Genomic DNA, 25,953 nt, shown 5'->3' with positions numbered 1-25,953 from the left:
TTCTTGTTATAAGGAAAGAATCATCTGTCTTCATGCTCTTGCCCCTTGGTCTCTCCATTCGCTGCACAGAGGGGCATGGAGAAGTCTCTGGATGCTGTGATCAGGAGCTTGCTGGGGATGAAGAAGCTCCGGGGATCCAGTAGGGGCAGAGCCTGCTTCCTGGGGAGCCCTTCCCCATCTCCCTGGGAGACCAGAGAGCTCCCCTGTCCTCTCCTTTCTCCTTGTGGCTCTGCTCCCCATATGACTTGTGGAGCCTCCCATGGGGCAGACAGGAAGGAAGCCTTGGGCATAGCACCCCATCCTGCTCTTTCTTCTTCCTGCTTCAAATCGTAGTCGGGGTGCTGTATGGCTTCCACAAGTGGCTTGGGGCTGGTAGGAAGGACTTAGGGGTTAAGGGGAGCTTCCTCTGCCTCTCCACTTGGGGTTTCTTCTGCCTGGAGCAGAAGAAGGGGAGGGTGTTGATGTCATAGAGGTAGAAACAAAAAGCTCAATCAGGAGCCCTCTTCACAGACAGGGAGGCTGGCTCTGGAAAAAGCATTTGCCCTCTATTAGAGGAGTCTGTGGGATCAGGCCATCTTCTGGAAAATTCCTGTTATGTGTAACCCTAGGCGGGGTGGAAAGAGCAGTGGAAAATGTAAAGGCCCAATTACCTGTAACAGGATGCTATCTGTATAATTACATGTAAAGGCTGATGTCCCACATCTAAATGAGCGAGCAAATGCTTTCGAATAGTTACAGTTCCTTAGGGGCCACTGGTCAGTCCCGGCAGGAGGCAGAATCATCAGTGCTTCCATCTAGGCCGTATAATGTGCAGGGAGGGCTTGCTGTTGGCAGAAGGAAGGTTGTCCGCCTTTTCTGGGGAGTTCTGACATGCCTTCTGAAATGCCTACTAGGCGCTCTCTGCAGGGCATTACACAAACTGCTACAATTAGGAGATAGCCCTTCCTTCCACTTTCCAAAGGGCTTCCCAGGTAGCACAGGGGTAAAGAATCTGCCTTCAAATGCAGGAGATGCGGGTTTGATCCCTGGGTTTGTAAAGATCCCCTAGAGAAGGAAATGGCAACCCACTCCAGTATGCTTGCCTGGGAAATCCCATGCACAGAGGAGCCTGGTGGGCTACAGTCCATAGGGTCACAAAGAGTCAGACACAACTGAGCATGTGCACATGCCACCTTCCCAAACCTGATCCTGTCATTTCCCTGCTGCAAACTGGTCAAGAGTATCACGTTTATTCCTACAAAAAAGTTTTTAAAAGTCTTTGCATATTCTTTAGGCTCCCGTGTGGTATTCCTTCTTCCTTTCCCAGTTGTCTTACCCCACTCCCTGCTCTCTGCTCCACCCTCTCTGGTCTTCTTCCAGGTTTTTGTACTTACCCTGCTTTCTTCTGTCACAGGGCCTTTGCACATGCTCTTCTCCCTGCTGGACATGTATGCCTCCTCTCTTTGTCTAGTAAACTCCCACTCAACTCAAAGTGAAATCCCCTGTCACAGGCTCTCACATGTCATGATGGATTGCCATTGTAAATAATCATATGTCTGTCTGTGTTCTCTAAATGTGAGGCCCCATGAAGGCAGAAGTCTGCATGCTTTTGCTTACTGCTTTATATTCAGCACCTAGCAGCGTACACACACAGAACACCCGGTACATATTTGCTGAGCAAGGGCATGAATAAATCCCAAACTAAAATCCAACTCATGGCTCATCTAGGCCTGTGATACCTGGATCAGTCATAGACTCATAGAATTTCAGTGGAAACCCACCCACACTCTAGCCTTCAATCCATCCATCAACAAAGCTATTAGCATAGTGCTTTTCTGTTAAAAAAAAACAAAACACCGAAATTTCAGCATTAGTATACAGTCAGTAAATTATACTGTTTTTCTTCTCTCTCCCTGACATCCTGTGGCCTCTCTTTGTTGAATTGGTAATCTCCAGCATGTATATTAAATGACATGCCAGGTGTTGTTGTAGAAAACAAGCAAAAAAAAAAAAAAAAAAGCCTGTGCCCTCTTAGCACCTATTAGTGAGAAAATAATGTGTTACTCAGAAAAGAATATTCTGGGGACCTGGAACACCACCTACACACTGCATTTCCACTTTCTCCTTCTCAGTTTTCTGTCTGCATCATAGTCAACCACAAGGACTTTCCTTCTCAGCCTCACCCACCCAGAAATGAATTCTGATCATTTGGTGTGATATGGGTTTCTTCCATATCAAAAACACAAAGTTAATACTCAGAAACTCTCAGAAAGAGCCGCTGTATCACACGTTGGTGAGCCCTGGTTTAAATCCAGAGGTGAGAGGCTGGGGCAGCAGCAGGAAGAGGGCGTGGGATGGGGTGGAAATGGGATGAGGGCCTGCAGGCCCCCACTGACCCGCCGTTCTCACCCCTGCAGTGGCAGGCCATCTCCCTGACAGTCATCGAGAAGGTTCAGATCGCAGCTGCCATCCTGGGTTCCCTCTTCCTCATCGCCAGCATCTCTTGGCTCATCTGGTCGACCTTCAGCCCCTCAGCAAAATGGCAGCGCCAAGACCTCCTCTTCCAGATCTGCTACGGGATGTATGGATTCATGGACGTGGTGTGCATAGGTGAGTCTCTGGGATGTGTGGATTCGTGGACATGGTGTGCCAAGGTGGGTCTCTGGGATGTGTGGATTCATGGACATGGTGTGCCGAGGTGGGTCTCTGGGATGTGTGGATCCATGGATGTGGTGTGCATAGGTGGGTCTCTGGGATGTGTGGATCCGTGGACGTGGTGTGCCTAGGTGGGTCTCTGGTATGTATGGATTCGTGGATGTGGTGTGCATCGGTGGGTCTCTGGGATGTGTGGATTCGTGGACATGGTATGCATAGGTGGGTCTGAAAGCTTGTCTCTACAGGAAGTGGGGAGCCATGTGCTGGTGAATTAGACACATCCCCCAGGGTCCCTCCCTCTTGAAGGTAGAAAAGGTCAAAGCAGAGATGGCACCAGGCTTGAGACTTGTGAGCTCAAAAGGGGCCATGGCTTAGATTTAAGGGGTGTGTAGGAAGTAGGAGGAGGCAGAACAAAGACAGGAGACCTCAATCTTTCCTGGAACTCTGTCCTACCCAGTTGAAGATGAAAATGAGGAGGTTAGCCTCTAAGAATATTTGAGAAAGGTCAGTTGGTCAGTCTACCTGCCGTAGACAAGTTGTGGAAGGCCTCTTGTCCGTTGTGTACCACAGCTGCCAGGTCAGAACAGAGGAGGCCTAAATGCTTAACTCCATTCTCTTCACAGCAGAATGCCCAGAAACAGTCACGATGATACCTTGCTCCCCTTTTTTTCAGCTTTCTTTAAGCCTATTAATACCCAAGGTTTCTCTAATTTAGTGGTTTTCAAAGTGTTTGTAGTTCAGGGGTTCCATGCACAACTTCAAGAGCCACTTTAAGGAGTGGGGAATGAGATGCTGTACAGACGGGCTCTGAATCTTCATCCCTGCTTCACCCCTAGCTTCTGTACTTTCATCAATTTACATATGTGTCTGTTCCCAGGTAAGGTTTTGCTTTTAAGCTTTCAGTGTTTTAGAAGGTTAGAATCCCACCACTGTAAGTTCCTGCTTGCTCCCTTGCACCATTCCCAAATGTGTGTTCCCTCCTCTTCCATTATATTAGGCTGGCTGGTGGAGGGTTTTTGTTTTTCCCAGCAGATAACTATGGCTGTCAACTCTGGAGTCTTCATCCAAATGACTGAGGAGGTGGGGAATGGCCCTGGTTTTCTCTGAGTGAAGGAAGCATGCTTAAGCCCTGGTCATACGTCCTATCCTGGACCTCTCAGGTTACCCCCTAGGCCATAGTGCCGACAGCACCAGAGCTCCACAGTGGTCCTCTCTGGGCATTAGTCTGTGTTTCTATCAGATAGGCTACACTGCTCTGTTTGGCAAGAAAACATCTATCAGCTAGAATTGGGCTAAGAGGGTGTTCATTTTCTTCAGGGTCCTTTAATATTAGGGATCACAGAGGCTTGGATACAGACTGCAGCAGCCAGAGGCTAGTGATGCTGGAACTTATAAACCTATCTAAGCGTCTTGCCGCCTCTCCATGCTGGCTAAACCAGTATGTCAACTCCCAAGTTCAAGAGCCTTTTAATTACAGCACCTAGGCAGTGAAAGAAACAGACTGCCCAGGCTTGGAGGCCTATAGAAGACAGAGGCCTGTGAATGGGGAGGAATTTGACATTGAGGCATTCTAACTTAGTTTCCTCTCCCACCAGACTCCCTTCCTACCCCTGCTGAGGCATGAGTTGCTGATGCCAAAAACCAGGTGTGTCTCCATATGGAGGTGTGTGGCTCTGGCAAGAAGGGGGAAGCAGTGGAAACCTTCCTGTAGGGCCCTTCCAGCTGCCCTTCATTCTCCTTCAGGCAGGCTTTTGATGGGTTCCTGGAGTGCATGTCTATGAAACACACTTTCCTGTCACGTGGTGTATTCGTCAGCTTCGGCTGCAGTAACAAACAGCTCCGAAACTGCACTGCCTCACAGCGAGCATTTATGTCCCATTCGTGGGTCCACGAGATGATTTGGTTCTGCCAGGCTTGGCTGGACATAGCTTCTGAGACTGTGTTGGGCTCAGACCTGAGTGTCTCCTTATGATGGGGCCCAGGCTAAAGGGGCAGGAACGACTGGGGTCTAGCACAGGAGGATGAGTGAAACTCACAGAGCTTCTCAGAGCTTCCGCTCAGTGCTGGCACCATGGCCCTTCTGCCCACAGGCTATGGGCCAGTGATGTCACCAATAAGCTCCTGCCCTGGAGGCCAGCATGAGTGAGAGAGAGGAGCATAAATACCATCTCCCAGTCAGGGCTCCAGAGATTTGAAAACTGGGAGGACTGGACATAGAAGACACTTGGTCATGGGACCAATCAAGACAACTCCCTTGTTTGGAAGCCGAGAGAACAGGGGGCCCACGGAAGGGGAGTGAGTGATCAGCTCACGATTGCTCAGCTGGGACTAGAAGCAAGGTCTCCCAACTGGCCATCTAGGGCTCTTTCTATTATCCTCTGGCCTCAGAGAGCAGGACTCTTGCAGCAGCACTGGGAAACCTACAGATGCCACCTGAGACTTCCAGGGCACATGGCCCATGTACAGGATGTGCTCTCATGGCAGGCTGCACCCCATGGGTCTGAGCCACCCAGCACCCCCACTCTGGCCCTCCTGGTGCTCTGGTCTCTCCTCATGGTGTCTTCTCTGAGTAGGGCTCCGGGACCATCTCCTTCTTTGTCTCTTCCTTGGCTCCTCTATCTGCCTGCCTGCTCCCCGCCCCTGGCCCACTTTTTCTCCCATCTTGTATACATATGACCCTCAGTCACTCCAATTATGGGAAAAGCAGAGTGAGCTAAATGCTGAGAGTTTTCACATTGTTTTCCTTCCTTCCAAGCCTTCAGGAAAACATCCTTCTCAGGGGCACAGCCCCACCATGAGCTATCCAATCATCTGGTGTGAGAGCCAGTGACTGCTTGGAAACCGTTATTAGATGGAAGGGGAAAGCATAGGGACCCTCATCTCTTTTAATGCCATCCAAAAGTGGTCACATATATTTATAGTTAGACTATCTCACCTGGAAAAATTTAAAAAGGGAGTAATATGTGCTCTGGGCTTCCCTGGTGGCTCAGTGGTAAAGAATCTGCCTGTAATGTAGGAGACCTGAGTTTGATCCCTGGGTCAGGAAGATCCCCTAGAGAAGGAAATGGCAACCCACTCCAGTATTCTTGCCTAGAGAATCCCACGGACAGAGGAGCCCTGAGGGCTACAGTCCATGGGGTCGCAAAGAGTCAGACAGAACTGAAGCAACTCAGCACACATGTGTGAAAAATGTGCTCTGGATAAAAAAGAGGGAGGTGACAGGCAGGAGCTGGAGTACATAGATTCTTGTGGTGGTTGCGATGATGATGCTTTTGATGATGGTGATGACCAATGTATGGATGTGAGAGTTGGACTGTGAAGAAAGCTGAGCGCGGAAGAATTGATGCTTTTGGACTGTGGTGTTGGAGAAGACTCTTGAGAGTCCCTTGGACTGCAAGGAGATCCAACCAGTCCATCCTAAAGGAGACCAGTCCTGGGTATTCATTGGAAGGACTGATGCTAAAGCTGAAACTCCAGTACTTTGGCCACCTCATGCAAAGAGCTGACTCATTGGAAAAGACCCTGATGGTGGGAGGGATTGGGGGCAGGAGAAGGGGACAGAAGATGAGATGGCTGGATGGCATCACCAACTCGATAGACATGAGTTTGGGTGAACTCCAGGAGTTGGTGATGGACAGGGAGGCCTGACGTGCTGCGATTCATGGGGTTGCAAAGAGTCGGACACGACTGAGTGACTGAACTGAACTGAACTGAACTGATGACCAATAGTAAGGATGATGGCTTTAAGGATGAAATATAAGTAACAGTCATTTTTCTGCTGTGTTCTGGCCAGTTGAGGAGAAACACACAGCACTGCACAAGTAGATGTAAAAATAGCTTTTTAAGAGCTCTCTGGAAGGGATAATTGGGTGGCATCTCTTTATTTTTAAGCTCAGCTAGACATTCAGACTCATGGAACTACCAGGGAGCGTGTTTGGCGCCAGAGTCACTTAGAGGACCATAGACAGGAAGCACAGGCTCCTCGGGCGGGTGCAGCTTGCTTCTGCAGGTGAGTCCTCATCTGTTGTAGTTCAGGACCAGTCTCTCAGCCCCCAGGTGATAGCTCAGAAACAAGGAGATGAGAACCACAACAGTGCGTCCCTCTTGGCCCAGTTTTCAGGGTCCCCACAAGAGTCAGACATATTCACAAAAGTCAACGGACTAAGAAAGCCCAACGCTACAGCCTCCCAGCAGTATTCATAGTAAAGCACTCACCAATCAGGGTCACTTCCAACTTAGGACATGTTACAAGTCAGCTGATACTGCACTTTCATCAGATTCCCAGGAGAGACAAACCAGAATGCCACCACAGTCTGTTCTTACAAAAGGAGTGTGCCATCACACTCCTCTTTATCCTTGGGGAAGGGAAAATGAGTGTAGCCCTGTATTAGCTTAACAGGTGGAGTAAGAAAGAAATTAGAATATGGTATTCCCTGGTAGCTCAGAGGGTAAAAAATATGCCTGTAGGGCAGTAAACGCGGGTTTGATTCCTGTGTTGGGAAGCTCCCCCTGGAGAAGGAAATGGCCACTCATTCCAGTATTCTTGTCTGGAAAATTCCATGGACAGAGGAGCCTGGCGGGCTACAGTCCATGGGATTGCAAGAGTCAGACACGACTTAGAGACTAAGCCTTAGCCTAAGAAAGAGACAAGACACTTGTTAAAATAATTCCTTAAATTTTCTCTACTTTCCAGACGCCTTGGTCTATTCCTTGAGACTGTTAAATGGCCTCAGATAGTAAAAATTTGAGTAAACATAATGCATAGGTTTAATTCATCCTTAAACATAACTTTTCTATCAGAGTGATGTGTAAGGAAAAGTTGATGAGAGTAGGAGGGACGCATGAGAAATTCACTGTGTCAACACGAGCTTAAGGGGTATTTTCTGCCATAAAGCTAAGAGGATGCAAAGTCTGAGATATCAGCTTGCTGCTCATGAAGCCGCATCAGCCCCATCCATGGCTGTGTCCACCTGGCTGACCTTCAGGTGAATCAGTGAAAGCAATGGCTCTCGGACAATGGTCTCTGGTTTTCCTCAAAGGATTTTGCCTGGAATGGTTGCCAGGAAGGTCTGGGTTCTCTATTTAATGCAGCATGGGTTCAAGGCTGTGGACAGTGACTCTGGACTTCGTCATGTCAGAAGGTTGTACATTCTGGAACACAGGCCACCTCTACAGATTAAGCATCTCCTGGCTTAGAGTCCTAAGTCCTGAGACCAATCTCTGCCACAGTAAAAGCCAGATGTAACTTGCTGTAGACAGAACAATCCACCAAACCCAGGGAACAGAGAGGAACTGAGAAAGGGGCCGACAACCCTAGAAGGTAATCAGGGGAAGAATTATCCATATTGAACAGGTGAGGATAGGCTTAAAGCAGTTGGGCTCCAGGTCACATAACTAAGCAAATGGTAGAGCTGGGGATTGGACCATGACCCTCTGGCTTCAATTACTGAGCGCTTTCTACTGCCTGTTTCATCTCTGATTGCTCTGTGAAATTGCAAATGCAGAGCTTGAATGGGGAGGCAGGTTGAGGGAAAATTGGTCTAGTAATATCTTGACTCATTGAGTTAACGGCTGGTGGCAATAAGAACTTCAGTGAGCCCCAGCTGCTCCTGTCCTGTATTCAGGGATTTGGAAATTAACCATTGTTGTACCTCCCTTTTGGTCAGTGCTATTCTGACATCAACTGAGATGGAGGCTTGAGAAGTCGAGATGAAATTTGGGTGGTTTGTTTTCCTGTGACACTCTCGTGAAATGTCCTTGGAATATGGGGAGCTAAATCCACTGGTTAACATTAAATTAGGGAATCCATTCCTTCATTCAGAAATATTTATTGGAGACTTCCCTGGTTGCCCAGTGGTTAAGACTCTGGGCTTCCTGGGCTTCCCTGGTGGCTCAGATGGTAAAGACTCTGAGCTTCCACTGAAGAGGGCGTGGGTTCGATCCCCGGTTGGGGAACTAAGATCCCACATGCTCCAGGGCTAAAAAAAAATTATTGAGAGAGCACTCCCGATGAGAGAATCATCCACTCTCAAGGACTGTACATTTCACTGGGAAGGCAGACAAGCTAATTACTGAGGCTAGGACACAGGGTGAGCACAGAAAATGACTGAGTCAGAGCAAGCTCTGAGCAGTCAGATCCATTCATTCAGTAGCATTTGTTAGCTGCCTAATTTCATTCATGAAACTAGGAAACTTTAACAAAGACGTGAATGAGTCCCAGTCCCTGCCCTTGAGGAGCTCACAGTCTACAAATAAATTACAACAGAACAGGAGCTTTTACAAGACACAGAGAAAGGTAGAACAGAGCAGAGAGCAGTTAACTCTTCTTTGGAGGTACTCAAGACTGCTGTATTTAAAATGGATAACCAACAAGGTGGAAAAGGAAATGGCAACCCACTCCAGTATTCTTGCCTGGGAAATCCCATGGACAGAAGAGCCAGGTAGGTGGGCTACAGTCCATGGGGTTGCAGAGTCAGACACAACTTAGCGAATGAGCCCATAACCAAGGACCTACCGTGTAGCATATGGAACTCTGCTCAAAGTTATGTGGTAGCCTGGATGGGAGGGGAGTCTGAGGGAGGATGGATACATGTATATATATATGGCTGAGTCCCTTTGCTGTCCACCTAAAACTATCATAGCATTGTTCATTGGCTATGCCCCAATACAAAATAAAAAGTGTAATTTAAAAAGAAGGGTTTCTAAAGGAAGGAATCCTATCCTTGAGCTAGTTTTGAAAGATATGTCAAAATTTGTCCAGAACAGTGGAGAAGAACTTTCCAAGCAGAGCGTGTTAGAGACAGAGATGAGAGAGAACAAGGTGTGCTTAGAAAGCATTGAGCAGCTTTGTATGGCTCAGTGCAAAGAGCCAGGATGGGGAGGTAGGTCATGGGGATGGGGAGGTTGGCAAGAAGCAAATCTCACAGCTGATGAATCATGCACGAAGCAGCTCAGACCTGCCTGTTGGTGAGGGGAGGCATTTTAAAGATTTTATACAGAGAAGTATGATCAGACGTGTGTTTTAAAGAGAGAGCTCTAGCAGCTGTCGGAGAGTGGATCACAGAGCTGGACAGACTAGATGTTGGGAGAAGCCAGCTGGAAAATGCTTATAATAGAGTGAGAAAGAAGTAAAGAGATGCAAAACAGCGATGGTGGCGAAGAAGTGTGTTGGGTGACCTTGAGAAGTACACAGGATGTGGACTTGATAGGGCGGTCTGAACTCCTTCAGACTGGTGGGAACCCCGGGACGCTCGCTTGAGTGGGGACCAGGCATCATTCTTTGAGCATGAGAATGGGATGGGCAGTGGGTAAAACAAAGAGGAACTAAAGGGTACGTCTTCAACAAAGGCAGCACAAAAAGAAAGGACCACCCTAAATCTAAAATCCAGGCAGAGAGGCAAGAGGCAGTTTCTAAGTCATGAGTTGGCAGTAGAAGAGATGCCAGACACACAGAAGACATTATGGGCTACAAAGAGGAGAATGAAGGGTCAGGAAGGTGTCTCTTTGCTGGGCTAGAAAGAGGGAAAAGCTTTTTTTTTTTTAGTGCATAGGTGGTCCCCTCCTGTGATATAGAAGAAGATATTGAGGGCACTGAACCATTTCTGACAACTCCTGGTAACTGATGGGGAGATGAGATGGTAAGGAAAGCAGGCAGTTGAAGACAGATTTGGAAGGCAACAGTAAGAGGTGTTTGAAGCTGTGAATTTTGAATAGGTAACTTAGGAGGACTGTTCAGGGAGTAGGTGACTAAGAACAGAGACCTAGGGAACATTAAACACCTAAAGGGATGAAAGGAGACAGAAGATGAGAAGATAGCAGGAGGGACTGAGCCACAGACCTCAGACTCTGGGTCTCCGGAATGGTGGGGGTGGTGCTGCAAGATGGTCTGGGGCTGCATGGTGCCCACTTTCTTACTAAACGGGACCTTAAGTGATTTGTATAACCTCTCTGCTTTTGTTTTCTCCCTTGTGAGATGGGATAATACCGTCTTCAGAGAGTTGTTGAGAGGACTGAATAAGATGGCACATGTAAAGAGCAGGCATTATACACATGAGTGACCAGGTCAGGGTAGATTCCCCCTAGGCACTCGATAAAGATTTGCCAAAATGGTTAAAGGTTTGCCACAGCCTGGAGTCCTCCCATAATTGAGAATCTGCCGTTATTTGGAGCAGTGCCTCTCCTGGAAGGTTTTGGCTCCCTCACCCGCGTCTCCTGAATGAGAAGATCTGATTACATCGAACGTCCTCGTCCCACCTGCCCCCTCTTCCGTCATCTCTAATGACACTGTCTTCCCTGGCGTAGAAGCTGACAGAGCCTCCCAGGAAACAAATGGGACGTTCTCTGCTCCAGTGGGTCAAGTTATTAGGATTTAACAAGAGCAAATTAATTAAGGTCCCTGGCACCAAAAACATTTTTTTTTCACTCCACAGACCCAAGAGATTGGCCACCAAGAAGTCAACTCTGCAAAAATGAGGCCCGCGTCCTCCTCATGTTTGTTTTTCTCTTGTGAGTGGAAGCGGGTCAGGGGAAGGAAAGCAAGAGAGATCCTGAAATTGCTCCAAATCTTTAAAACAGAGGGCTAGGGTAATGGATGGAATTATAGAAAATATTTCTCTTTTGTTGTTGCTGTTGAAACTTCTCTGTGTGCAGTCCAGTGAGTAATTTCACTCTGATTTAGAGGTACCTGGTTCTTGCCTTCTGAGATGAAGAAGTTCAAATCCCAGTTTACAGCAAGCATGCAGCGGGTGGGGACAGGAGGGCTGTGGGAACATTGTTTTTCAAACTTAGTTTTAATTCACATTATCATAAAAAGCACATATATGCCACAAAGATTCCTTCCTTTCCTCCTTCCTTCTGGGTAGGAATGACCCCACCTGTCCAACCTCTCGTGCTTAATCGCTCAGTCATCTCTGACTCTTTGCTTCCCCATGGACTGTAGCCTGCCGGGCTCCTCTGTCCATAGGGATTCTTCAGGCAAGAATACTGTGGGTAGTGTTCCCTTCTCCAAGGGATCTTCCCAACCCAGGGATCAAACCCAGGTCTCTAACATTGCAGGCAGCTTACCAGCTGAGCTACCAGAAAAGCCCAAGAATACTGGAGTGGGTAGCCTATCCCTTCTTCAGGGGATCTTCCCAATCCAGGAATTGAACTGGGGTCTCCTGCATTGCAGGCAGATTCTTTACCAGCTGAGCTACCAGGGAAGCCCCGTTCAACCTCTTAATTCCCTGAAAATATGGAAGGGGCAGGCTGGTGCAGCAGAAGAGACTAGAAGACCTAGATCTGATGACCAGATTAGCTACCAGCCACCTCTGTGACCCGGGACAAGTTACTTCCTCTCTCTACAACTCAGTTGACTCATCTATAAAATGAGAGGGTTGAACCTGATAACCTACAAGGTTCTTTTAGGTCTGGAAATCCAGGATTTTGGAAACACTTCCACTGTGAGAGGTCATGATGACTCTCAGAAATTGGAGTTGCGACCTTGGGAATTCCCATATTGTTGGGCCAAGCCAAACAACCAATAGAATCCACCACATACATGGGCCAGACAATGCACAGACCATGATCTGTTACCTCTATGTGGCTTATCCAGCTTCCTGGATTAACTTAAAAAAAAACAAAAACAACCTTGTTTTGGATTGGGGTATAAAGCATCACTATGAACAAAGCTAGTGGAATTCCAGTTGAGCTATTTAAATCCTGAGAGATGATGCTGTGAAAGTGCTGCACTCAATATGCCAGCAAATTTGGAAAACTCAGCAGTGGCCACAGGACTGGAAAAGGTCAGTTTTCATTCCAATCTCAAAGAAAGGCAATGCCAAAGAATGCTCAAACGACCACACAATTGCACTCATCTCACACGCTAGAAAAGTAATGCTCAAAATTCTCCAAGCCAGGCTTCAGCAGTATGTGAACCATGAACTTCCAGATGTTCAAGCTGGTTTTAGAAAATGCAGAGAAACCAGAGATCAAATTGCCAACATCCGTGAACTTCCAGATGTTTAAGCTGGTTTTAGAAAAGGCAGAGGAACCAGAGATCAAATTTCCAACATCCTCTGGATCATGGAAAAAGCAAGAGAGTTCCAGAGAAACATCTATTTCTGCTTTACTGACTATGCCAAAGCCTTTGACTGTGTGGGTCACAATAAACTATGGAAAATTCTTCAAGAGATGGGAATACCAGACCACCTGATCTGCCTCTTGAGAAACCTATATGCATGTCAGGAAGCAACAATTAGAACTGGACATGGAACAATAGACTCGTTCCAAATAGGAAAAGGAGTACATCAAGGCCGTATATTGTCACCCTGCTTATTTAACATATGCAGAGTACATCATGAGAAATTCTGGGCTGGAAGAAGCACAAACTGGAATCAAGATTACCGGGAGAAATATCAATAACCTCAGATATGCAGATGACACCACCCTTATGGCAGAAAGTGAAGAGGAACTAAAAAGCCTCTTGATGAAAGTGAAAGAGGAGAGTGAAAAAGTTGGCTTAAAGCTCAACATTCAGAAAACAAAGATCATGGCATCTGGTCCCATCACTTCATGGCAAATAGATGGGGAAACAGTGGAAACAGTGTCAGACTTTATTTTTGGGGTCTCCAAAATCACTGCAGATGGTGACTGCAGCCATGAAATTAAAAGACGCTTACTCCTTAGAAGGAAAGTTATGACCAACCTAGATAGCATATTCAAAAGCAGAGACATTACTTTGCCAACAAAAGTCCGTCTAGTCAAAGCTATGGTTTTTCCAGTGGTCATGTATGGATGTGAGAGTTGGACTGTGAAGAAGGCTGAGCGCCGAAGAATTGATGCTTTTGCACTGTGGTGTTGGAGAAGACTCTTGAGAGTCCCTTGGACTACAAGGAGATCCAACCAGTCCATTCTAAAGGAGATCAGTCCTGGGTGTTCATTGGAAGGACTGATGCTAAAGCTGAAACTCCAATATTTTGGCCATCTCATGCCAAGAGTTGACTCATTGGAAAAGACTCTGATGCTGGGAGGGTTGGGGGCAGGAGGAGAAGGGGACGACAGAGGATGAGATGGCTGGATGGCATCACTGATTTGATGGACATGAGTTTGGGTGAGCTCCGGGAGTTGGTGATGGACAGGGAGGCCTGGCGTGCTGCGATTCATGGGGTCACAGAGAGTCAGACACGACTGAGCGACTGAACTGAACTGAACTGAATAGCCAATGAACAAACAATGTTGTGATAGTTTCAAGTGAACAGCAAGGAGACTCAGCCATACATATACATATATCCATTCTCCATCAAGAGCTTCCCAGGTGGCTCAGCAGTAAAGAATCTGCCTGCCAATGCAGGAGACAACGCAGGAGACTCGGTTTCCATCCCTGGGTCGGGAAGACCCCCAGGAGGAGGGAATGGCTACCCACTCCAGTATTCTTTCTTGGAGAATTCCATGGACAGAGGGGCCTGATGGGCTACAGTACATGGAGTCACAAAGAGTCGGACACGAATGAGCAACTGAGTATTCTCCCCCAAACTCCCCTCCCATTCAGACTGCCACATGACACTGAGCAGAGTTCCATGCGCTATACCGGAGGTGCTTGTTGGCTTGGATTAACTCTTAACTTGTAATCTTCGCCTTTTTCCTTAAGCACCTCCCTTTCACCCCACCCCCACTTCCTGTGCCTGGCAACCTTTCTCCACACCTGAGCTGCTGGATGTGCAGAGGATGAAGACGATGATTTAGAAGCAGACACACCAAACGAGCACTGTCCCCCTCAAAGAAGACCCGTTGGGAGGCAATTCAGTTATTCCAGTTGTGCTGACAGGGCTAAAATATTTTAGGAACGCCTATTAGGAACTGCCTTCAGTGCCTGCTGCACAGTTTTTGAAACACATTCAGAAGTGGCAAGTCTGTTCATTGATGACGGGTTTTGACTAGAAATAGTTGCAATCTGGTAAATAGCGTGGATGCTCAGGCCAGCGCATATATTTTGGGAACCATATGAAGTGTGCCGTTGAGCCACAACTGCCTTTGTCTATGGCCCCTAACATGCCCCAAAGGTATTGTAACTCCAGCAAATAGAAAAGTAAGCTTCCAAATTCAGTGTTTCAACCCAATAGTAGTTCCTGTGAGTTGTGGGTGGCCGGTGGGGTGCGGGTTTCTCCTCCATACAGTGATTCAGAGACCCAAGAACCTTCCATCTTGTGGCTCCACAGTTCTCTAGGCTTTTGAATCTTCTATCTCTGGCTGATAGAAAATACAAGAGAGCATGGTAAGGCAAACACACGCGCACACACACACACTTTTCCCTTCTGTACCCATTTCTTAAATCTTGACTTGACTCATGCTCACATTCATTGCCAGGCACCTGGCTCCACCTGAGTGCAAAGGGCTCTCTGACCTCAGCTTCCTGTTTTGTAAAGTGGAGATAACATCACCTTCTTCACTGGGTTTGTGTGATAAGTTGACCCTATTTGCAAAGCCCTTTTAATGATAGGACCTAATAAGCATTCAATAAATATTGACTTTCATCACCATCATCACCTGACTTCCACCATCGCCACCCAGAGTGGTGGAGATGTGTGGTCCTTTTAGTATTTGTTCAGAGAGAAGAGTGCTAAGCCTCCCAAAAACTCATGAAAGAAGTCTATAGTCTCTTAGGGCATAACTTCACGAACACTTCCAGAAATGGACCTCTCAGTCATACCAGTGCAAGGATTTTTGGGACACGTGAAGAATCAACTGGTTTACAGAGCTCCTTTCAGGTCTAGCGTGTTATTCATCTATAAACAATGACTCAGACCGAGGGTTGGGAAGGACAGTTAGGAGACAGAAGAACAGGTGCTTGTGGCAGGGAATGGGGTTGGCAATAAAGGAGTAGGAGGAAGAGGGAGGAGATAAGAGTGGACTTTTTCTGTTCTGCAATTTCCCCAAAACAATCAAAATCGTGTGGTATCGAGTGTAAATGTGTGCCTGGCACACTGCAGGCATCAGAGCAAAGGATTCATCACCTCATTCAGTATCATAACAACCCTATTAGGAAGGGGATAGCAGCCCCACTCCCTGATGGGAAAACTGGGGCTCAGAAAGAGGAATTAACTTAGATCAAGAGACAAGGCTAGGAAGTGGCAGGTACTCTTAATGTTCAATTCATGTTCATCCATGAGTTGACTCTAAATTGTGGGACCCAAACACCTTTGGGTCTTGGAGAGGAAGTATCCATTTCTTCAGTTGCCTTAGCTTCTGTGTCTGTCATATCTGGAAATTGAGTGTTTTTAAAATTACTTTTGGTTCTTTGTTTGATCATAATTCAAAGGCTTCCATGACGCAGTATGCCAGGATAAGGACCATGTTCTGGGCAGTGCTGCTCAAGGGTGGCCACATCTAAAACATCAGCTTTATCTGAGGGTAGTGCCCGGGAATCTGTCTTCATAAGCTCCCTGATTTGGGGGCTTCCCAGGAGGTGCAGTGGTAACAATCCACCTGCACATGTAGGAGATGCAGGTTCGATCCCTGGGTCAGGGAGATCCCCTGCAGAAGAAAATGGCAACCCACAACACCATTCTTGCCTGGGAAATCCCATGGATAGAGGAGCCTGGTGAGCTGCAGTTCATGGGGTTTCAAAGAGTCAGATACGACTGAGCACGCACGCACCACACCATTGTAAAGTTGTCTGCAACCTTTATGCCACTTAAACTAGGATACTAGCAAGAGAAGAGGCGAGGGTGGCAAGTGGGATCGGTGTCACTGAAGGGGCCAGAGCTCTTCTCTACGTACTTCTCAGCTGGCCTTAGCCTGTTAATTCTGTACATCATGGGAACCCAATTTCTTGGGTTGCTCACAGAAGTGAGCAGAAGTGCTTGCTCAGAGAAGTGCTCACAGAAGCACACAGTCGGTACTCAGGAAATAATACTAAGCAGAATTAAGCTGTATCTCACTGCTGTGGACACAGCGAGAACCAAGGGCCAAAATTCATCACTTGAAGACTGAGATTCTAGGTCAGGGAGAGCTTCCTGATAGCACTGTGAGTTAGGGCAAGGGAACCACACAGGCAGGACCACCTACTCACATGGCCACTTTCCATTCCATCCTCATGGGCTGAGCAAAGGCCCAATTTCACCTGGAGGCTGGGGGAGAGAGATGGCAACAAACAAAGGGTTCTGACATCCTACAGAGCCTACAAGAAGAGGATCCCTGAAAGACGGAGAGACGTTAGAAAGATGAAGGCAGGAATTCTTCTAGAGCTGTGTCTATGGAGAACCGCCCAGGGTCGGGCACCTTGTTAGGTGGTTACTAGACAAATAAAATGAAAAACCCCAGAAAGGGACTCAGTCAAAACACATTTGCAAGAGACATGAATGGACCTGTCATACAGAGTGAAGTAAGTCAGAAAGAGAAAAATATTGTGTGTTAACATATATATATGGAATCTAGAAAAATGTTATAGAGGATCTTCTTTGCAAAGCAGAAATAGACACACAGACATAGAGAACAAGCATATGGATATCAAAGAGGGAAGGAGGTGGGATGAATTGGGAGACTGACATATACACACTACTGATAATATGTATAAAACAGATAACTAATGAGGACCTCCTGTGTAGCCCAGGGAACTCCTCTCAGCGCTCTGTGGTGACCTAAATGGGAAGGAAATCTGAAAAAGACGAGACAGATGAAAACATACACCTGATTCACTTTGCTGTACTGCAGAAACTAACACAACACTGTAGAGCGACTGTACTCCAACAGTGTAAGAAAAGAACAAATGTATTCACGCCCACAGATTCCAGAGGCCTGCTAAGCACCTTTACTTTGGACTTCAAGCCTTCAGAACTATGAGACAATAAATTTCTGTTTTGTTAAAGAAAGAAAAACCAAACGTATTGAGTTTCTGATATTGCCATTCATTAGAATTTTCCGTTTTGTTTTTCTACTACTTCTCTGCCTCTATTCCCCAATAGCCTTCTTCCCTCCTATTCTAATTTTAGTCTCTCTTTCCCTCCATCCATTTCCCCATTCATCTTCTTTCTCTCCCATATCTTCAGCTTTGCCCACTTCACCTGTCCCTCTCAGATGAGCCCCACCCACTTTCCCTCATTAAAAAAAAAGAAAACAAAAAACTCTGCTGCTCAGGGAATCAATAGGTAATTTGTAGAGCAGGAAGCAGAGAGAGAGAGAGTGCGCTAGGGAGTGGATGTGAATGAGGTAGTTTGTGCTTTTCCAACTATTGCCAAATAAGCATTATCTACAAAAACAGGTGCACCTTCCTTCCCTTCAGCCACCTATCCATTAAAATGGTTTAATTACTTCCTGAACACTAGACAGATAATTAGGAGGTAGCATTCAGACCCAAAATTTAAGCCACCCTCTTCAATCAGGGTAAAACTGTCTGATCAAGAACTAATTAAGAATCAAGGAGAGCGACTCTTGTTGGAAAGAGTGAGTTTGGGTCTTTAAAAAAAGATCCTGATTTCCCTTCCCAGAGGCCCCTATGTCCTCTGTCATCACCAAGGCTTCATGAGGCTCTCAATACCATATCCGCTGCCCAAGCCTCAACCATATCTGACCCCTGTCCTTGAGGGGCTTACAATCTAGGGGAAAGAGCACAGCAGTGTTCAAACAAGACTTGTGGAGTGAATGAACCCATGAACACTGCAGTGCCAAGGGTACACAAGCATGAATTCACAAGGTTGAAGGAAGTGATGAGAGTTAGCATGCTGGGAGAGGGTGGGAAGCTGGGCAGAGAGGAAGTCTACTTGTCTAGAACCAGGCAGGAGATCAAGGGATCCCCTGGTGGTCCAGAGGAAATTTATGAACCCCCTAAAATCATACAGACAGTTCCCTGTGTCTGATGTTTTTTCCCCCAGGAATTTGGTCCTAGCTTTCACCAGATCCTCAAAGGGGTCCGTGATCCAGAGGATTAGAAACAACTGAGCTACAGGGTAACTATCTCCTTTTATGAACCTTTGAAGACCTGTTGCACAAAGTACATTTTCAGGAGCTATTGGAGCCCTTCCTAGAGGAAAGAGTAGCAGTTGGGTGGCTGTCTTGTCTCCTAGAATCACAGCGTGTTAGAGGTTGAAGAGGCTTTGAGATGTTCCCATTCAGTCACTTTGCTTGACATGGAGTTGCTGGAGTGATTCACTGCTGTTTACGCCTATGAGTCAGCTCTTCCCTGCAGGGACCAGACCAGTTGCCTCTTGATTTGTCGTTGTTCAGTCACTCAGTTGTGTCCAACTCTTTGCAACCCCATGGATTAGAGCATGCCAGACTTCCCTGTCCTTCCCTATCTCCTGGAGTTTGCTCACACTCATGTCCATTGGGTCAGTGAAGCCATCCAACCATCTCATCCTCTACCACCTCCTTCTTCTCCTGCCGAAAATCTCCCCCAGCATCAGGGTCTTTTCCAATGAGTCAGCTCTTTGCATCAGATGGCCAAAATATTGGCATCCCTCAGTATACAGCACTGCAACTGAATCCCGCTGTGCCTTCTTCCCATTCATCTCACTCAACGTGGGTCTGGCCTCCTTGACCACCTTCACCATATGCTCAACCATCCCTTTCCTGTTTTGCTCATCCCCATCTTCCCAGCTCTTCCACATGCCCTCTGGACCTCATGGTGCACGATTGGCAACCTCTCCTCCAAGTGTTCCCTTCCTCATCCTTTAATTTTGTAATATAGCTGTCTCCTGAGGACATTATTTCTTGTGTGGCTGTCTCAAGCAGTGGCTGCCGTGTCTCTCATACACCGTATCCTGGGGGCTCAGAGGTGGGGCGGTATCCTCCTTGCTCCCCGTTACCACCTCCAGACTTCCTCTTCCTTCATCTTTCAGAAGCTCCAGCCCCTCTGAAGTGAATGTCACCAGATACCAGAGTCCTTTCCCCTTGATGCTGCTGGTGGCTGTGATTCATTCACTCCTCACACCCCCTGCACCTGGCTCCCAAACTCCCTCCCACCTGTCCTGTCCTTGGCATCTCTGGAGATCAGTGGTTCTCAAAAGAGGTGTTAATCAATCCCTGGGAATATTTTGCAAATGTATGAGGTGTTTGGTTTGTTTTCTAAAGTGGTTGTGCCCCAGCATTTACATTGATACTTGTACTATCTTGTTATAAATGACTTGCCCTTTGTTTTTCTTCACATAGTCTGTTAGGGCATTATATTAATTTAAAAAGGGAACCATACTAGCTTAGCTATCTTATATAAGTTTCATGTCAGAACAGAAAAGGGGATATTAAAATATATTTTTATAAGGACTTCCTTGGTGGTCCAGTAGTTAAGAATTTGCCTTCTGGTGCGAGAGATGTGGGTTCGATCCTTGGCCAGGAAACAAAGATCCCACATGCTGAGGGGTAACTAAGCCCTCAAGCTACAGTTGGAGAAGTCTGTGCTCCACAACAGAAGACCCCGAGTGCCGCAACTAGAGAAAGCCTGCACACTGCAATGAAGAGCCCACATGCTGCAACACACTCAGCACCCCATATTTTGTATCTATAGAAACTATATAAACATATATATATATAAACATACATATATATATATATATATATTTGTTATACAAAGAGGGCATTTGGTCTGAGAGCATTGAGGATGGCTGATGCAGTTAATCTACCCAACTCCTTGGCTTCCTCATTATTCCTTATCTTATTCCATAAGACCTTGTCCTCCAGGTCACCTCAGCCTTGCTTAAGTGGCCACTCCATAGAGCTTATCATTACCAAGAACCACCTCCCTTCAAAATCTGAACACCCCACTCTCTGATCATCACCCCCTATCCTTATAGTTCACCGACTCGCAATTCTCCAAATTCATAGAGACCTCGTGACATCGACCCTATCACTTTCTACTTTTCAATTTTCATGTTCCTTATCCCTTGCATGTTCTTACTTCCATCCTTCCTGGTCTAGGTTCCCTGGGCCAACCATTCCCTGTGGTAACCATTCCCTTTGCAGACTCCATAATTATGTCCCACTTTCTTTCCTGTCCTACTTGCTGGGAAAACAGGCTCTGCTGCCAAAGCCTGTGTGGTTTTTCTCCATATATGTCAGAGCCTGAAATAGTCTTGCTGGTTTGTTTTCATATCTACTGTGTCTCTATCTGCTAGAATGGCAGCTCTCTGAGGGCAGGACTCTACCTGCCCTGCTCACTGTTATCCTAGCGCTTAGTAGATAGAAGGCACACAATTTGTGTTTAGTTTCCTGGTTGCCCCGTGCAGCTCTTTTCTGACTCTACACTGTCCTTGGCCAGAGCTCTCTCAGCTATGTGTGTATTTCAGTTGTTTAGTCGCTAGGTCATGTTAAGACTCTTGCAACCCCATGGACTATAGCTCACGAGGCTCCTCTGTCTATGGAATTTTCCAGCCAAGAATACTGGAGTGGGTTGCCATTCCCTTCTCCAGGGGATCTTCCTGGCACAGGTATTGAACCTGGGTCTCCTGCATTGGCAGGTGGGTTCTTTACTGCTGAGCCACCAGGGAAGCCTGTGTATTTCAGTAGCACTGGGCTATTTGTTAAATAGCCAAAAGTGAGCCAGTGGAATTTTGGACATTCAGCAGGTATGGAATTACTACAGGGTTTCTTTCATGGTACCTTTGAAGGCACAGGATTCATTGAACATCTATCTGCTAAGTGCTGGGTGCCACACACACATGATCGCAGGAGGGAAAGCTATTTGTATTAATACTATGCCTCAATGGACAATGAATTTGGACTTTTTCAGGCCAAGAAGTAGGAGGGGTGGGGCCAAGGACTATGTGTATGTGCCCAGCTGTGACATGCACTTGGTGTGGCCACCTGCTGCTGCTGCTGCTGCTGCTAAGTCACTTCAGTCGTGTCCGACTCTGTGCGACCCCATAGACAGCAGCCCAACCAGGCTTCCCTGTCCCTGGGATTCTCAAGGCAAGAAGACTGGAGTGGGTTGCCATTTCCTTCTCCAATGCATGAAAGTGAAGAGTGAAAGTGAAGTCGCTCAGTTGTGTCCGACTCTTAGCGACCCCATGGACTGTAGCCCACCAGGCTCCTCCATCCATGGGATTTTCCAGGCAAGAGTACTGGAGTGGGGTGCCATTGCCTTCTCCAGTGGCCACTTTCTACCTGCTTCCAAAGACTAGTGAGCCTAAAAATGCAGGGATGGTTACCATGCAGCCCACAGCTGAGAGGCAGGTTTGAAAAGAACAAGTCAAACCAATATAAAGTCATCTCACCCAACACCTCTGTGCTTAGCTGCTCAGTTGTGTCCAACTCTTTGTGACTTCATGGACTATAGCCTACCAGAGTCCTCTGTCCATGGGGATTCTCCAGGCAAGAATACTGAAGTGGGTTGCCATGCCCTCCTCCAGGGGATTTTCCCAAACCAGGGATCGAACCTAGGTCTCCTGCATTGCGGGCAGATTCTTTATACCGTCTGAGCCACCAGGGAAGCCCAAGAATACTGGAGAGGGTAGCCTATCCCTTCTCCAGGGGAACTTCCCAACTCCGAAATCGAACCAGGGTCTCCTGCATTGCAGACGGATTCTTTACCAGCTGAGCTACCAGGGAAGCCCCTCAACACCTCCACCCACTTACAAACAGAGGGAGGCTGGTTCCTCCTGGCAGTGACTTGCTGTCTCTTACCCACCTCTGTTTCTTCTCCCTGCTGCCCAGGCCTCATCATCCATGAGGGACCCTCTGTGTACCGCATCTTCAAACGGTGGCAGGCTGTCAACCAGCAGTGGAAAGTGCTGAACTATGACAAGGCGAAAGACCTGGAGGAGCAAAAGACAGGAGGCAGGACCAACCCCCGGACCTCCTCGTCCACCCAGGCCAACGCCCCCACCTCAGAAGAGGAGGCTGCGGGCACCCCTGCCCCCGAGGAAGGCCCTGCCCGGGCGGCTGGCCACCCCTCGGGCCCCCTGTCCGATCACCACTGTGCTTACACCATCCTGCACATCTTGAGTCACTTGCGACCTCATGAACAGCGGACCCCGCAGGGCGGCAGCCGCGAGCTGGTCATGAGGGTCACAACGGTGTGAGCCGAGAGACCTTCGAGGGAGCTGTGACCATGCACGTGCAAGAGAGAGAGCAAGAAGAGGATGGGCCGGGAAGGGCTCGCCCCGACACGAGGCCACCGCCGTCTGGGGAGCAGGTGTGGAGAGGCACCCAGGGGCCAGAGGGCAGGCAGAGGGCGGTGCGCCTTGAGGGCGCTGGAGGGAGGCTGGTGCTGTGAGTGGGTGATTTTCAGCGAGTTGATTCCATTCTCCAACAAGAGGGAGGAAAACCAAGACAAACTCAACAACGAAGTGCAATACAGACAGTCTAACAAAACACAATGCACCCACATGTGCCCCACCCCCCGTGCCATGCGAAACACCCTGGCAAAGTGGCGGCTGGCGGGGGGTGCGGGGAGAGAAGCTTTGTGTCTGATGGTGGTGGGGCCCACGGGCACACATGTGGGAACAAAAGCACTTGTGGCCTGCTCCGTTTTACCCCTGAGCTTGCTTTGGTTTCCTCTTGGGCTGTGTTCCAGGGGCCGTTGAGGCGGGTGGGAGAGGGATGGGTGTGGGCTGGCAGGGAGGAGATACATGGTGTTTGTGAACCCCTGGGCTCCCCTGGGTGGGCAGGATTCCTGACTCGAGGGCCTGGGGGGGACAATGGTGCAAGAAGGGAGATGCTGGTCTGAATGGCCAGAGGGAGGGGGGTTTCTTGCTCCCTCCAAACCTTCCAAACTGGAACTCCCAATTCAGATGGGCTCAAAGAGGGCTTAGGTTTGGAGTTGGGTGTCTTTTTGTGCCCTTGTTACTTTATTTTATGGTGATTTGGCTCAAAGATGTTTACAGGAAATACGCACACACACACACACACACACACACACACAACTAAAGTACAGATTTCCCATGGGTAGCTCAAGCACAGTCCTGCTGCTGTGGCTTCAGCCTTCAAGCTGTCAATCCAGGAGTGATTTTCCCGACCACGCAACCCCACCCATGGCTGGGACACGCTCTGTGTCACTGCCCCTCCTGGTTTGGCACATGCTGAGACCCCAGGGCCACCCACGGCAGGGCACATCCTGCCCAGGGCCTCCCAGGAGAGCTGCTACAGTGAACAGAAGGAAGCTGGCCAGATGTGTCCCCAAGGAGTGGAGCGGAGACCCATCTTAGTAATCCTTGCTGTTGGGGCCCATCCCCAGGGGCAGTTGGGCTAGTCCTCTGTGCTACATGCTCCCTGGTCCTTCCCAGGCAACAAGGAGGGCCCAGGGACCCTCGCAGGGAGCACTGTCCCTTGAGCCCACCTGCTGGTCCTGGGGCCCTGCCAGGGAAGGCCACAGGGTGGTCACCTGCAGTTTCTCCTTGTCATTGCACAATGGCCGCGTCATCCGTGGGTATTAAAGGGACACTGTCAAGTACTTTTTTAAACTAGTTTTTAGGGTTTTTTAAAACTCTCTGTTGTTTGTATTATTCTCTTAAAGCTTGAAAATAAAATTTCTTTCCCTACCACGAGTGTCCTTCTCCATCTGTGAGTTTTCCTTTCTCTGTCCTGTCCCCTCTATGATGCTTTCCCTCTCCCTTGTGTCTGCTTCACCCCTAGAATCTTCTCCCCCACAGTGAATTGTTCCTCCTTTATGGTACAGATGGCGTGGGGCAAGTGTGTGTGTGTGTGTGTGTGTGTGAACCTACGGGAAGCCCTGGGACTCCTGGCCTCTTCTTGGCTTCCTAGCAGGTAAGTTCCTTCAAGTCACAGAGGACCAACTCCCCAGCTTTCTGCCTATGACTCCCCGAAGCAGAGATAGGCAGGGAGGAGATTTGGACTTTTCACTCCATCAGGTCATTTGAGAGAAGCTGAGAGAATCACAGGTGAGGGCCGTGTTAGGACCTCCTTCTCTTGACAGTTTTCCTTTTTATTTTTTTTTAAAAAGCTTTTATTGTGGTAAAAGTTACATAATATAAAGCATACTGTTTTGACCATATTGAACTGTACTAAGTACTAAGCACTTAGTACTAAGTATGTAGTACTAGCAGTAAGTGCATTCACATTGTTGCGCAATTCTTACTGTCACCCATCTCCCAAATTTTCCACCTTCCTAAACTCAAACACCCCGTTCTCCCTCCACACCCCTCCCCACCCCCAACCCCTGGGATCTACCAACGCATTTTCCGACTCTATGAATTTGACTCTTCTCGGTACCTTGTATAAGTGGAATCAAACAGTTTTCTGACAGTTTTCCTTTGAACCATCAGAAAACGGCTCCCAGGGCAGGACCCCAAGAGAAGGCTCAGACATATCACTAGGGCTCAGACAAGACCTTCCTTCCCTCTACCTTGATCTGGTCCTCCTCCCTAGGGGGCTGGGGCAGTCAGTTAGGAAATGCCATCAGTGGGATGCACACAGATTTAGGAAGTTTCCTCCTCTGATGAAGTTCACAGTCCAGAGGGTTAGAAAAGACGTATGACTAATGAGACACCAAAGGACACATACAAAGAAGACATGCAGGTGAAAACCAACAAAGCCATACAAGTAATTTATGTAAAGTGAAGGTGTCTGTTTTTTCATGTGCTCTAGGAATGGGACATCCAGTTTAATTAAATATTTGTGAAAAACTTAGATGTGTCCAGACATGCATGATCTAATTTCAAAAAGTACCAGAATACAGCAAAGTATGCACATCATCAAAACTATAGTGGCTGTTATGTTATCTTTCTTTGGAGATTCACTGATTTGTGGGGTGCTTCAGAATCTTGTGCTCATTCATGCAGGCTCATCATTCCAGATATGCTGTTTGAAAGAAGAGGTGTTTAATGAGAAGTTCTAATGGGATGCTGAGTTTGTTGGATCTTGGTGATATAAGCACCAGGAGATCAAAGACCACATCTGTCTTGTTTACCACTATATATCCAGGACCTACAGACTTACGGCAGTGCCTAGCATACAGTAGATGCTCAATAAATGCTTTTTTAAAGAGTTTTGTTTATTTGGCTGCACCAGGTCTTAGCTTCAGCACTCGGGATCTTCGATCTTTGTTACATGCAGATTCTTTAATTACGGCATGCAAACTCTTAGTACCGCATATGGGATTTAGTTCCCTGACATGGAATAGAACCCGAGCCCCCTGCATTGGGACCTCAGAGTCTTAGCCACTGGACCACCAAAGAAGTCCATCAATGAATGATTTTGAGTGAATAAGACTACTGGATGGGAGGACCTTCCAACACACAGGAGACATGCCTCCACTTCTTTCAATTTATGCTCTGGCGCTCAAGGTCAATTATAGAACAGACAGGGATAATGCCTGACCGCTCTACCCAAGGGGATGGTAAATTCCCTGTGCCTTGGGGAATGAAGCTTTTGGGAACAAAAATGCATGAACTGTCC

At 47.7% G+C, this 25,953-nt stretch overlaps 1 protein-coding gene across 2 annotated transcripts in view; it reads left to right on the top strand.

The window, feature by feature from the left end:
* MARCHF4 (membrane associated ring-CH-type finger 4) overlaps positions 1 to 24,077 on the top strand; it is a 115,093-nt gene extending 91,016 nt beyond the window's left edge. Inside the window, exons 3-5 of one of the 2 annotated variants that reach the window (XM_070771920.1) lie at positions 2,397 to 2,589; positions 6,526 to 6,643; positions 22,252 to 22,394. In XM_070771920.1, the coding sequence (XP_070628021.1) occupies positions 2,397 to 2,589; positions 6,526 to 6,643; positions 22,252 to 22,267 (327 nt within the window). In that variant the 3' untranslated portion in view covers positions 22,268 to 22,394. Of the gene's footprint in view, positions 1 to 2,396; positions 2,590 to 6,525; positions 6,644 to 22,251 lie in introns of both variants that reach the window. The other variant, XM_070771917.1, reaches the window with a different exon arrangement.
* Positions 24,078 to 25,953: the final 1,876 nt, after the last annotated feature.

Source organism: Bos indicus, chromosome 2 (assembly GCF_029378745.1).
Source record: "Bos indicus isolate NIAB-ARS_2022 breed Sahiwal x Tharparkar chromosome 2, NIAB-ARS_B.indTharparkar_mat_pri_1.0, whole genome shotgun sequence".
Taxonomy (NCBI): Eukaryota; Metazoa; Chordata; class Mammalia; order Artiodactyla; family Bovidae; genus Bos; species Bos indicus.
This window is presented reverse-complemented; position numbering and strand designations above follow the sequence as displayed.